Source organism: Diceros bicornis, chromosome 4 (genome assembly GCF_020826845.1).
Source record: "Diceros bicornis minor isolate mBicDic1 chromosome 4, mDicBic1.mat.cur, whole genome shotgun sequence".
Classification (NCBI taxonomy): domain Eukaryota; kingdom Metazoa; phylum Chordata; class Mammalia; order Perissodactyla; family Rhinocerotidae; genus Diceros; species Diceros bicornis.
Window position 1 is genome coordinate 32,542,793 of NC_080743.1, and position 15,378 is coordinate 32,558,170.

General features: G+C 35.7%; 1 protein-coding gene across 1 annotated transcript in view; it reads right to left on the minus strand.

The window, feature by feature from the left end:
• Positions 1-15,378, minus strand: part of DPYD (dihydropyrimidine dehydrogenase) — a 776,746-nt gene that overhangs the window by 12,132 nt on the left and 749,236 nt on the right. Inside the window, exon 21 of the mRNA XM_058538603.1 lies at positions 9,061-9,204. Within this exon, the coding sequence (XP_058394586.1) occupies positions 9,061-9,204 (144 nt within the window). The remainder of the gene's footprint in view (positions 1-9,060; positions 9,205-15,378) is intronic.

Sequence of the window (15,378 nt, forward strand, 5' to 3'; positions counted from 1 at the left end):
AAGACTGATCAAGAAAACTGGATTATTTTCCTCATTATTGCCTCTCAGCCCGGTCCTTTCTATGAATTCCTATTGAACAAAAAAATGAGTTTTCCACTTGACGCTACTACCTGGTTGATCCAGGGATGGTGTATTGGATGTAAGGTCCTATGTTATTCCAAGTATATATGAACACTATGCTTTGCAAACATATTGATTTGCTTGAAATGCCACCTTCCTTTCTTTTTTTCTTTTGTGAGAGACAGCAGGGGATAGTGCTTAAGGGCCCAAGTTCTAGACCAGACTTTGAAATCAAATCTTGGCTTTGATACCTTCCTAGCTGTGTGACCTTGGGCAAGTTATATAACCTCTCTGTTTGTCAATTACATAATCAGGAAAATAGGGAAAATATGGGTACCTGATAGGGTTATTGTGAGAATTAAATGAATTAATTCGCAAGCATGTAGAACAGTGCCTGAAACCTCCTAAGTACTCAATAAATATTAGCTTTTATTATTAATTCTCTGCTTAATTAACACTAATTTATTAAACTCCATGTTAAATATCACCATCTCTGTGAAGCTTTCCATAATTACCCGAGGCAGAACTAATCCCTTTCACTCTTCTGTGTTCCCAGAGCATTTTGTACATATTTGATTGAACTGTAAATAATTTTTAACATGTGTTTTTCTCCCTTGTTAGCCTATGAGCTCCATTAGGATAGATTTCTTCCTTTTTAAAATTCATTTTGGACTCCTAGTTTCTAGCAGAATTCCTGGATTGCAGTGAGTGCATAATAAATATATGCAAGTGCTCCATCTCCAGCAAGATTGGGAAAATCCCTGAGCCTTGGACCATACCTTGTATGTCTTTGGACACAGACTGCTCCTTAGCACACTGCTGGCCACACAGCACATACTAAATAAATACTTACTGAATGACTATACTGAAACTGCCTACCTCTGAAGCAACAGACCATTGAATCTCATCTGAGGCATTTGAAAGGAAAAAAGAACAAAAGATGAGATCTATTGAGCATGGCTTGCTCAGAAATAATACTGTCACACTCATAACCAGGGAAGATGGGGGTAGATTAGAAACTTGAATGCATGACTGAAAAACTTGTTCAGACAAGAGGGGCTTAGTTAACTTTGTGAGGCACTAGGGCTCTTTCGATAGCAGATGGGGAATAATATACTGTGCTAGCTGAGAGGATAAACAAAGCAGTGTCATGGAGTTTGAACTATTGAACAGAGGAATCTATAAAGAGGCCAGCAGAGAGGAGAGAAGCAACAAGCTAAAATAAACAGATGAGTGGACAGAGAAAATATTAAACACGAAAACAGATAACCCAGACTCTCCCGGAAAAAGGGAAGAAGGAAAAATGGGATGTCAAGAACAGAAGAAATACTGTAGGGAAAACACAAAAGTCATGATGAAGCAGCAGCGAGACGTACATAGCGTGCTTGGGTACGTGTGGTCAAATAAAACAATAACAGCACAAGAAGCAATGTCTGGTTCACACGCAGAAAGAAACTGACTCTTAAAGGGAACGTAGCTGTTCATTTCAATGCGGACTGAACAACTACACAGCTACAACATCCAGCTGGGGTCTGAAATAATGGGCAAAGGGGCAGGGGACTCAAATTAAATGACAATAACAACGACTTCTTACGTTTGAATAGAACTATGCTGTGTATAATACTTTCGCACACATCATTTCATTTAAAACAACGGAGTTGAGGCCTTCTGATGCAATCTAGTATTTATTCTCCTTCTTGCCAATCTCTCGTCTGGATTGTAACAACAGCCTTCTCACTGGTCTCTCTGCTCTGCCCTTGCCCATCTAGGATCTTGTATCAACACTGCAGCCAGAAGCATCCTTTGAAAAATTAAGGCAGATATGTCATTCTTCGCCTTAAAAAGCCTCAGTGGTTTCCTGCCAAGAACTGTCCTATTTCAGCGTCTTTGCACTTTCTGTTGCTTCTGAATTGAGGGTTCTCCCCCCAGATATCTATCCACATCATTCACTCTCTCGCTCTTTAATGTGTTTACTCAAATGCCATGTAATCAGGCAGGCATTGCCTGACCAACCTCTCTAGCAATTCCAATTCTCCTAATGCTGCTGTATTTTCTCCACCACTGTGACCATCTGACATAGTAAGTATTCAGTTGCTTATTTGTTTGTTGTCTGTTTCTCCACACTAGAATGTAAGCGCCATGTGAACTGGCGCTTACTGTTCACTATTGAATCACTAGTGACTATATCAGTGCCGAAACATAGTGGGTGTACATTAACAATTGTTGCATCAACGACCAAATGGATATATGGGTGAACACGACAATTGTTGCCATCTCACATTGGAATCTCAGTGGTTCCATGTGAAAGATAAAATGAAACACCACAAGGTGTTGTGGCCAAGATGAGCAGTGCTTTCCCACCTGTGGACCACTTCCCCATTCTTAAGACTTCCTCCTTTTTTGGTTTCCCCCACATTTTTCTTTTGGTTATTCCCCTATTTCTTTGATCACTTCTTCTCATTTGCTTCCCCAGAACTTCCTTCTCCCTCATAGGGTATTAGGTTAAGTAAGAAATAAGAAAATATATGAGAAGCTCCTATCTTGTGTCTGGCACGTACTAGGCAGTCAACATGTTAGTTTGTTTTTTTTTTTATATTTTCCAGCACAGGTCCATATTCGCTTAAGTTCATTTGTGTCCATATGCTCAAATCTAAATTTTCCATCCCACGTCAAAAAAATCCATCAAACTTAAAAACACTAAGAACAGAACCCTGATTCATTATCTTGTATTTTTCTTTATCTCAGTTAGTGGGACCATCAAAAATCTAATCTTAGTGTCCTTTTTTCAACTCCTTACTACCCCTTATCCCTCAATATATAGTGAGAATCACTAAGTTTTAGAGGGAGAATTAACAACACTTCATCAATTTCATCTCTGCCTCTGTCTCCATAACCATGGCCACTTGCCAAATCTAGGACCACATTATGGATCACCTGGAACATTCCTTTTTCCCCTTACCCTTCTAATCCCTACCTAGTCTAAAGGACTCTTAAATGCCACTTCCTCAGAGAGGCCTTCCTAGACCCTTCAATCTAAATTAGGTATTGCTATGAAAAAGACTCCATACATCCCGTATTTTTCCTATATAGTTCATATCACAAATATAATTTTATATTGTTATTGAGATTCTTTGTTTAATACCTGTTTCTTTCTCTATTCTGTATGCTTCATGAGGACAGAGGTTGTGTCTGTTTTATTTTATTGTACTATAGATGCTCAATTCCTAGCACATTGCTTATCTCATGGTAGGTATGCAATAAAGATTTCCTGGAAAATACATGGACTTCTTCAAAACTTCCAACTTACTTGGCCTCCAGAACTTTAGGTGTCCCTACTTTCATTCTTTAGTTCATTTTATTGGACAAAATAGCAATGGAGAGCCTCCTTAACCTGTTATCTCCTTCAACCCGTCCATTCCTAACATAATGACTAATAGTAGGTAACATTTATTTAGACATATTTGGTGCAGGCTAAAAGCTCTTCTCACATTTCTTAATTTATAACCCCACGAGGCAGACACTTTTATTATCTTCATCTTGCAGATTAGCTAACTGAGGCAAGCTCATGTTGCTACTAAATGGCAGTGCCACAATTTGAACCCAGACAGTGTGACAGAGTAGGCCCATGCTTAATTCAGGAAACTCTTCTTCCATAAATGTAATCTGCTAAAATCGTACAAACTTTGCTATGTATTTCAATGAAGGAAACAGTTTCTTAGACTTTATTATGGTCACTTTCTTTAAACATGGTTACTTACTAAAATGACACTAGTAAACCCAAATTCAGTTTCCTTAAATGCATATGGAATGCAGTGGATAAGAGATGTCCTTCTTCTTATCCAAGATGACTTAATATATTGACTGGACCTCATTCCTTCCCTACTTGTCAAAGATGTAGCTTCCTTAATCACGCAGTTTCTGGTAACTGTAGCTATTCTCTCCTGGCATATAAACACATGTAAGCCTAGATTATCCTAACATAAACAAACCAACATTTCCCTCTACTCCATTTCCTTTTCTTATCACTTTCCTTCTGATCTTTCTCAAGTTCAGGAAAGAGTATTCCATAGACCTTGTTCTCACTTTCTCAACTTTTATTCATTCTTCAGTCTACCACCTCCTGAATTCTGCTTTTCACCACTGAAGCTGCTTGGGCCAAAATCAGCTGATATGAAAGGTCTGAGGTTATGCTGAGGAATTTACCTTAATTTAAGACCATGGTTAAGATGTGAGAATTTTAAGCAAAGGATCAAATAATCAAATTTGCATTTTGAGAAGAATACTCCATTATAGTTGCAGGATGCATTAGATAAGAATGGCAAAAGAAGGTGGGAGGCCAGTTAGTGGAGTATTTCAGAATTCCAGGAAAGAATGTGTAAAGAACTACATTAAGGCCTCTGCCATAGGGAAGAACAGGAGGGAAACATGAGAGATGGGAATGATAATAGAGTTGGTGAATGTCCCATGATCTCATTCATGAATGGGATGAGAAATGGGAGAGAATCTAGACTGAATTTCAAGTTTCTGGCTTAGGAAAGAGAGTAGATAGGGTGCTGTCATTGCGACACAGGACTTTTGAGAAAGAGCAAGTCTGGAAGGAATGATAGCCAGCTTAGTTTTAAGTATGATGGCCCTTGTGCTCCTTGTTTAAACTATCCAGGAGGCGGTGTCCAGAAGATAGTGGGCAACAAGGTCTGAAGCACAGAAAAGAGGTAGTGATGGAGCACAGTTGCGTCACTATATAGGAAGAGTTTAGACGAACCATAAAGGGAGATGATAGAGAAAGAAAGAAGCGGAGAGATGAATACAGACACCATTAACATTAGCAAATTTTGAAACCGAAAATTTGAATGTAAAGTGAGTCATGCAATTTATGATACATTTTCATCATGAAGTCATAATTTGAGAGATGGAAGGGGCCACTTTGAAATGCAAATATTGAGATCTTGGGACTATCTCTTTGGAAAAAAAAAGTCTATTTGGGCAAAAAATGAAGTTATAACCATATCTCATAGTTTAGAGCAAAGCAAACTTTAGAATAATTAGTCAAATGTAAATATCAAAATTTTAAAAGAACTAGATGGGTGAATATTTTCATGATCTTATGGTAGAAAAAGTTAAACTAGGCAAATAAAGGGAGAAATCACAAGCTTTTGCCCGATATGATTACATAAAATTAAAACTTCTGTATGTATATATAAAAACACCATAACACAAATTATGAGACGAATGGCAATATACAAAGAGTTTATAAAAAATCTTTACGACAAAGATAAATACTCTAACAGAAAACTGTTCAAAAAAATGAGCAGTAAATTTTCAAGAGAAAGTGGTCAAAAATATATAAGAACATGCCAATCTCACTACTATGTAGACATTAAAAATTAAAGAAAAAATAAGATGCTTTTTTGACTATCATATTGGCTAAAATTAAAAATAAATTCATTCTTAATGAGTGTCTAAGAAAATGAGCCCTCTCTTATGTTTTTTGGCAGAAGGTAAACTTGCACGCTCTTCCTGGAGAGCAATTTGGTAATAGGTATCAAAAGCCCTAACATTTCACCTGTAATTTTTCTTGAGAAAACAATAAGAAGTCTACACAAAGATTTTTGTACAATGATAGTTATAATAGCATTACTTGTATAAAATTCTGAAAAAAACCTAATGGTTCAACAGTAGGTTAATTTTAAAAAGTTAATAATAAGTTCATATTATGAAAACATTATTTTGATATAAAAGTGATATATAAATTATTTTAAGGTTTTTATGTAGAAAATTTAAGAGTATTCTATATTCATTTCAATATATTACATTTAGGTACAGAAGAAGGACTAGAATTTTATAAATCTAAATTTTAATAGTGATTAAGTTTAGGCAGTAAGATTATGGGTAATTTTTATATTAATCTTTGTGTTTTTACCATTAGATAAAAAATAAAACAAACAAATGAAACTACAGAAGGTTGGGGAGGAGGAAAGAAAGGAGGCAAGATAAGAGACTTCTTTGTCTAGTAGTCTCATTTTACAGGCCTCTTATTAGATATTTGCCCCAAATCAAGCGATTATAGTACAACTGTGACAAAACCCATATGTCATAATTCTCTTACTAAATGTTTCATTGTTCCATGTTGACATCTTCATCTCCCATGAGCTGTCTCTAGGTATATTCCACATATTTTCTAGAATGGATCCAAACTTTTCTAGTCCCTATTATAAGTCTATCTTTTGAATCTTCTAAGCCAGCAATTCTCAATTTCACCTCCATCCCCACTCTACCACTATTTATTATGTCTTGATCAAATTATTTAATCTCTCTTTGTTCCTCAATTTTCTTATCTGTAAAATGAATATAAAGATAGTACCTATCCTAGGTATTGTAAAGATTAAATGAGATAAAACATGTATAGCACCTGGAACAGTATAACATATTAGAGCTATTGGTTGCCGCATACTTCCATGAGTGCTTCCAGGAGATAAACTTTCTCTCCTCCTCTGCAAAATCACATTCGAATGTGAGTGAAAATGCATTTATTAGAGGACAACTGCTCTAATTAAAAATACAACCATATGTCTATGTATACATATACACACAGTTCACTTTTGGTAACAACATCATGGTTCTAGCAATCAGGAGTCATCTGAAGTCAAGATGGACCCGTGAATATCTCTGGGGACAGGAACAGATCTCTATATCTTCCTTCTTCCTCTAAAACATATGCTGTCCCCCACTCTATAGAAAGCCTTATAGAAAGCAAGATGAAGTGAGCAGTCATCGTTATAACAAATATAATTCCTCACTTTTCAAAGAGAGACTTGCACTTATAACTAGTGAAAATGCCCCCCTTAAAAAAAACACCCCAACGTTATCAGCTACCATTATGCTTTCTGACAGGGCACACTATCTTCCTAGAAATGACAGAACGTGTCATGGACACCCTGGGTAGAACGTGTATGGACACCCTGGGGAGAAGGCCAAGGTAGTGGAAAATCCACTGGATGCTGAGAAAATTCTACCATAGCAGTCTCTTAAAATGTCAGCACTGTTATGGTCTTAGATGCTGGGAAGATGGTACCTGCAATGCCTTGAGGCTTATGTAATGTGACACCATGGATACTTCAATTTGGATAATTTCTAAAGTGAGACAATTTAGGAGAGGGATGTAAACCTGTACTATTTTTAATAAGACTCCTCATCTCTGATACTTTAAAAAATGTTTACTTACTTTCCTGACTTCATATTTCTTTGGTTTGTTTGATTCTGCAGAGTTTGATATTTTATTTGGATTACTGATCGGCCAGCTTTAATTCAACTATAGTAGGTTTTTCGTTTGTTCTGTTTTTGTTTTGCTTCTAGGTTATCAGTACATTCTCTGAAGGAACAGAAGACTAGAAAAGGTCAAAATGCTTTTATAGTCACCTTGCACTTCTTTTATTTTGTATATAAATAATATCTTTCTTTTGAAATTTCTATACATAAGGAAAAGATAGAGATCTTACATTTAATTCAAATTAATTCAGAAGAGAGAGTTGGGACAATTCTCACTTAACCCCAAATCATAGCCAAACAAGGGGTGGGGGGGCTTGCAAAGAGCTGAAGGATCTGGTCTCCTCTTGACCATCAGTGTCCTGTTCATCCTTTTAGTAGAACACAATCAATTTAAAGGAAACAGCACAAGAGACTGTTTGGGGCTATTATGCTGTTAAAAGTCCCAAGTGTTCACTTTATTTGGAATTATGGCATTGAAGTGCTGGTACAATTTGTGTTTAGCGACTTCCATATTTCCTTTCAGAACTCTGAATCACTTAAATTTTGCAACATCAAGTCTAAACTCCACTGTTTTTAGCAGAGGACCCTTTTTTTTTTTTTGTCTTATAGGTAGAGGGAATTTTTAAGGGTTTCAATTCCCACTTAACTACTAAAGATGAATTTCAGGAAGGTCCACTTGAGAGCTCCTGAGAGCCAGCTTTTCAGATGATGCTTCAAACAGAAAATGGAGATGTAGGAGTAGATTGTCACTCAATAGAGAAGAATAAGTTTCAGTAACTGCAAACCACACTACTGATGGTGATTTCAGAGAGAATGTGAACCTGTGACACTCCTTTATTTCCCATGATGATTGCTTTAAGACAACTCCACCTTGGGGGAGGTGGGCAGGACGCAAGTGCGTGTGGCTATAAAAGGGCAACCTGAGGTATCTCTGTGATGATGGAACTCTTGTATCTTTACTGTGGTGGTGGATACAGGAACCTACACTTGTGGCGAAATTGCACGGAACTAAATACACACGTGCGGGCATGCAAGCACACACAAATGAGTAGAAGTAAAACTCGAAAAATCTGAGTAAGATCAGTAGACTGTATCTGTGTCATTATCCTGGTTGTGATATTGTATCATAGTTTTGCAACATGCTACCACTGGGGATACTGGATAAAGGGTACACAAGACCTCTCTGTATTATTTCTTACAACTGTATGGGAATCTACATCTCTCTCAAAATAAAAAGTTCAACAAATACCAAGAAATATAATACACACACAATTCCATCTTAATAATAATTTTCGCTGTTATCCAGACTATAATCTCCTGAGACCCAAATTTTACAGGCTTTCCACAGGCTGAACCAGAGAAAGATTGTCTAAAATGTAAGATATCATATGGATATTGATCACTTAGTTGTATTGTGTGACTAATATATCTCCTGATTTAATTGTGGATTAAAATAATTTTAAAATGACTATGAGAAGACAAAGAATTCACCTTAATATTTCCGGCTCATTTAATACATACAAAAATTTCCATGAAACACATACTTGACAGTGTTCTAAAAAGTATAAAATATATAAATAAAAGAGGCTATCCTATCACCATAGACTGAATTTTTAAAACTTTTGGTATATTTTTAAAACAAAATCAGTGATATATTTAAACAGAAAATAAACACTTAAACTATATTGTATATTTAAATAATAAAATGACATATATATATGGCTTAATTTTTACCTTGATGGTAGGAATAGGCTTTTGGGGGATAAAATTGTTTCTCTCAAGTGGTGGAAAAGCTGCATTTTGTTCTTTCTGTCTAATCTTGTTCTCTGCTATGATTTTCTTGCGCTTCTCAAGATAAGGTCCAAAACTTGGCAGTTTCTAAAAGGAAAACACACAAATAAGAAAGCATGTTAGCTCACAGAAGAGAAAAATGTGAGGATATAAACATCTAAATATTATCAGCAAACAAATGTATGTTTTGAGATTGTTTCACGTATACTGCAAGAAGGGCTTCATTCATTCTTGGACCACTAGTCTCCTAGGTATCAGATTTCATTAATTATTAAGAAGAACACAAAAATACTTTTACCAAATATGTATGTATTAGATATACAAATGTTAATTAAAATACATTTCTAAATGGAATAAAGTTCACCATGGTAAACCAAATCCATTCGCTGAAAACAATAGCTATTAGTTAGACCATTTGTTTGGTTTGTATAGACAGAAAGTGTATACTATTGATGCCTTTTTTCCTCTTCATCAGCTTCTTAGCACAATATAGACACAGCCATAGTCCCTGATAAATGCTTTTGTCAATAGCAAAGGTACTTTGCCAAAATTCTAATCTGTATCTCTATTTTATTGTGTTCAAATTCTTACCATATCTCTTTAAAGATTGTAACTAATGTTGATTGCAATTTACTGGAATAGCTGAAAAACAAATGGTAAAAATATTGATTTCTCTGTACAGAAAATAAATTTTATTTTGCATGGAAGAGGCAAAAATAGAAATGAAAAGCAGAGGAAATATCACAGTGCTTAAACAAACTCCATCAGTATTCAAAATCACATCATGGAGCTTTAAATCTCAAGGTTATTGAATTGTACTTTACAAAGTTCATTTAGAAAGATACCTGGGTGTCATGGAAAAATGCTAAGTGGTTTCAAGTTAACACGAATATGCCCTCATACTATTCATTATACCACAATTATTTCCTCTTCACTTTGTCCTTCTCCTCTTCTAGAACCTTTGATCTTCACTTTTACTGACACATGCTGCTGGTGATAGACACCACTGAATTCCAAATGTTCTGTGTCCTCCTATAACCTGGAACTGCTAGGTCTCTTTTCTAAGACTGCAAAAACATCCCCCGCTCCCCCCTCCTGCAGAATAAAGCCCATTTATCTAGCTGATGGAGGCTTGGAAAACTACAGTAGTCCAAGGTCATCCTGATCTCTGACCTAGCAAGTACCTGGGTGAAAAATCACACTTGTTTCAAAACACTGGCCTCCACTTGCCAGGCTGCATAATGCCCCAGGAAAATGAGTTCTCTGGTTCTTTAGAGATGTCAGTAGGGTCGGGAAACTAAACTTAAAGCGTATTCCAATTCAGCCAAACTGCAACTGAAAATTTATATTAGCAGAGCATGTTTATGTGCAAATATCTAAGATTGTTACTTTCATTATCAATTTACTGTAATTATGTCAACAAGTCAAGCAAATGGAAACAATGTTATGAATGCCAAATTAATTTATATACAATTAAACTAGAATATATACTTCATATCTACACCTTAATGCTTTCCTAAATTACAATATTGGTGATTGCAGTAATACGAAATGATACAATGGAGGGAGAGAATATATTGTATCTATCTTACCATAAAATAAGTGTTGCTGTCTTGTTAAAAAGCATAAAATAAATAAGAGTATAAAACAAATCCTCAATATTTATCACATATGTAAGCCCCTTTAATGTAGAAAAGATAATACTTGTTTGAAATGTCCTCTTATGAAATGACTTTGTCCTGGGGCATATGAGGTATTAGGGATTATGCTTGGTGCCAAAGAAATGTCCCTGGGGTCCCGATAATGCCTCATAAGGTGGTGAAGGCATGTCCACATGATATAAATCTTGTCAGAATATCACTCTCTCCACACTTCTCTTACACATGAAGGGCATCTAAACCCTAATCTTACATTCTTGAAGATTATCAAGAATTGTTAAGTGTCGAAACACATGACCTGGTCTAGCAGATCTCTTACGGTGGCAAGCTCTATGAAAATCTGAACCATTACCCTGATTCCTTGATTGGCTCTTACCTTACTCAACACTATCTAACTCCACCTAAGGTTCTATAAAGGTTATTCAGAAGAAATCTTTCTTGGAAATTTTTGGTCTAATTTTTTTTAAACATAGACTAGTGGAGATTTTTTTTTCCCATTTAGATTAATCTTTATCCAAAGGAAGAGAAATACAGCAGTTAAATTTAAATTGTGATGATTTCAAATTGTTCCAATGATGGTAATAATAATAATAATAATAATAATAATAATAAGTGAAAATCCCTTGGTGTTGAGTAGAATACAGCCTGAGTAAACATCTACCAGCCTGAAATGTTCTGTAATTTTTTGCAGCGGCTGACCATATTTGCCATGTTTAAATTACGCAGCCTATTGGCTAACAGTGCTATGATTCTAATATGCTAATGTTTTATAATGAGTCCTAAGGAGAGGTCCTCAACTTAACAAAAAGATTCCTATCAGATTTTCTTTGTGTGCTGGTTAAAAGAATCAATGGAAAAGAAGGAACACTGTTGCCAAATTTTTCTTTAAACTGAAAGCACACCCACACAAAATATCAGTGACTGCCCCCTCAACCTGCCAGCATGCATCTCCAAATCAAATAGGATCCATTGTGTGTGGTTTCTCACTGCTAGATGGAGATCCCAGAGGCTGAGCTGGAGTACCAGCTTCTAAAACTTCAAGGCCACCATAGACATTTTGTTTTCTGCATTAATATAAGCAAGTTAAGTGCTTTTTAAAAATTATGTTGTATGTATGAAAGTGCCTCTAGGATATCTGAATACTGAACATTTTAAAAACTAAGTTTTCTGAAAATATAGAAGATCAATTCTTTCCGGCACCAGAGGATCACCTTGACACATGCTACATTTAGGTATCCATTTGCATTCTGATCTTGCCAAAAAACAAATAAAAAACCAAAGCAAAACAAAACTAACAAAGAGTGAAGATGAATGCATAATTGGCCACTGTGTACGTGTGCAATCAGTGACGATTAATAAAGCATTTAGCTCCAATCTCTGCCTGAACATATAGTTAATTGATTTCCTATCGCAGGAGGAGAAGCAGCGGGGCTGACAGAGCCAGCAGCAGGAGCTTTTCCTCTTCATTCATTATTTTCTCGCAGAAAAAGTTGTAGCCTGTGGTAACTCAAAGCGAGAGGTGTTGAGCGTGATGCTATATTTCTTAAACAAAGGGAAAAGTTCTTTAGGATGATCAAAAGCTGCTTTGTAACTGATGAACTGAACAAAGCTCAGAAATGGTGTGATTTTTGTTTCAACAGTTTCTCCAGGGATTCATCATTGATGAATTTGTTCTCACCAGAAAAGCTAAATCCTACTCATTTAAAGATAACCGTATCTCACGCTAAAACTGTCTCTATCCGGATATAAAAAGCATTATGTTGCTGATAGAAAAGTGACAACATAATGAATCAACAATGATACTTTAAGTCAGCAAAGCTTTAAGGTAAAGAAGTCTATTTGGATTATAATTTATTCATGGATCAATCTAAAAGTAATTGAGCATATTATGAAGTAGAAAAGGGTTCTTGTTTCTAATAGAAGCAGGCACTGGTATCTTCCAGTTTAAATTGCATAATTTTTACGAGAATGGCAGCAAGTTGGCTAATAGCACTAGTCTATAGTACTGTAATGGATCAACTCTATTTTCCTAATCATACTTTCTTATCTGATTGGTAACAATAACAGCAAAAAAAGTAATTACTTTGATATCCAAATGGTAGTAAGTTAAAAGATAAAAAGATTTCAGGCTTATACTGAGTGCGATATATATATTGCATATGTATATATATACACAAATGTATATACACATACATTGAGTGCAATATATATATCACACATATATTGAACTCAGTATAAATTGAACTCAGTATAAAACTCACTATAAATAAATCCATATACATATGGATTTATATATATTTATGTATATATGGATATACATATATATTGGTGTGTATGTGCGAGCGTGTGTGTATACACTGACAGACTGAGGAATAAATTAGATGTAGAGAATATATGTTTCACAACTAAGAATTTTTTTAAAAAAAAAGATGTTCCCATATGAGTTAGTTACACTATTTATCTTTTGCTTTTTATTCAACAGATACAATATCAAATGCCTACTCTGGGCCAGGAACTGTCCTGCAGTACATCAAAGGTTAAATAATTTCCATATGTGTGCAATTATCATTGTTCTTAATTTTATACATGTCTCTTGTTCATTCAGGGCTAGTGTCAGACTAAATTAGCGATCAAGTATACTTGGTTATTGCAGTTATCTAAAGGCATGATAAACTCAACTCCTTGGAAAACTGTTTGATCTCAACAATTGGAGATATCAACAATTGGAGAGAAAAATAAAGAGAATAAACCTTCAAAGAATTGATCTTTAACAAAACTCAAGACAGCATTGGAGTACTTTCGGGATATATAAAATAAATGTGGGAGCACAAGGGCTTGGAGCGTGGCTTCTCTGAGTCTGTTCCTCACACACCCTAATTTCAATCCCTCTGCACTCAGCATGATGCAAGGTGGTATGGGAGACACAGATGAGAAGTCTCTGGTCTGTTCTGTTTGAAGTCAGTCACTTTTCTTCTTCCCTCAATTATGAGAGTAATCAATTACTTTCATTTGACCCTGATTTTTATTTCAAAATCTATTTTAGCATGGCTTAGATTCAGAAACTCAGATTTTTCCCATGAGTAACTGGCATGTAATGCTTAATCACTGACAGAACAGTAAGCAATTTCTCATGATATTATCAAATTTGGACAGTGAAAAAAAATAAGACAGAGAAAGAAGGACCATTTATATATTATGTCATCATTTGTGTTTTATTTTTGGTGAGGAAAATTCACCCTGAGCTAACATCTGTGCCAGTCCTCTTCTATTTAGTATGTGGGTCACCGCCACAGCATGGTCATGTGGCCATGTGGTGCCTAATGGTGCAAATTGGGACACTAGAGTTAGACATGCAAAATACATGAAATTAATGACATAAAACTATTCGTTTAATCTGATAAATTTAAGCATACACCTTTTGATAAAAAATCTGATGTCTATATCAGTCAAAAGCAACGACAGTTCATGCTTCATAGTGAAAGTAGAAAGCCAACATTTGCAGAGTGGTTAGGGTACTGATTTAGAAGTCAAATTTGCATTAAAATCACAGTTTTACATTCATTAGCTGTGTGACTATGAGCCAATTACTTAACCATTCTGCTACTAATTTTCCTTATCAATGAAATGAGAATGACAGTATCTAACTCACGATATTGGTATAAGCATTAAATGGAATAATACTTGTAAAGTGCATGCCTGCCAATTTATTCCCATAAGCCTTAACTGCTTATATTGCATTGTGTACCATGCTCTGTATTTCCATGTTTGCTCTCTGTATTTCCATGTATCCCCTCTGCTCAGAATGCCCCCTCCCTGTCTTTTTCACCTGGTACACGCCCATTTAGCATTTTAGTCTCAGCTCGGTCTTCCTAGCATAAGTAATCTCCTTTACTGATTCCCCTCCCTACTCAGTGTTAGGGGCCCCTCACAGTGCTCCAGAGTACTCTGGGCACATTTTAATCCTTGCACACACTGCACTGCCTTATCACTATTAGCCTGTGCCTCCATCTTCCTGCTTGAGCTCCTAGAGAGTTAATTTTTGATCCAGCACAAAATAGGTACTCAATATGTTTTTCAAAGCTTAAGAAATGGGGGCTGGCCACATGGCCTAGTGGTTAAGTTCAGCATGCTCCTCTCTGGTGGCCTGGGTTCAGTTCCTGGGCATGGACCCACACCACTCATTGGTGGCCATGCTGTGGCGGTGACCCACATACTAAATAGAAGAGGACTGGCACAGATGTTAGCTCAGGGTGAATTTTCCTCACCAAAAATAAAACACAAAAAAAAACCCCTCACAAAACAAATGAATAAATGAATGAATGAATAAATGAATGAATGAATGAATACCTTGAATGTATTTAAAAAATCCTGCCAGTTGTTTTAAATGTCAGACAACCCTAAACAATTACTTTCAGAAAGAAATTAAATTATATAAATAGGTTCTTTTACTATTCAAAATTATGTAAAGTAAAAAATATCATACTTACACAACAGCTGTGACTCATAAATTCAAAAAACATTTATAAAGCGCCAGACGAAATTTATATATAAAAGACAATCCGTGACTTTAAAGAGCCTATAGCTAATAACAATTGCAATACCC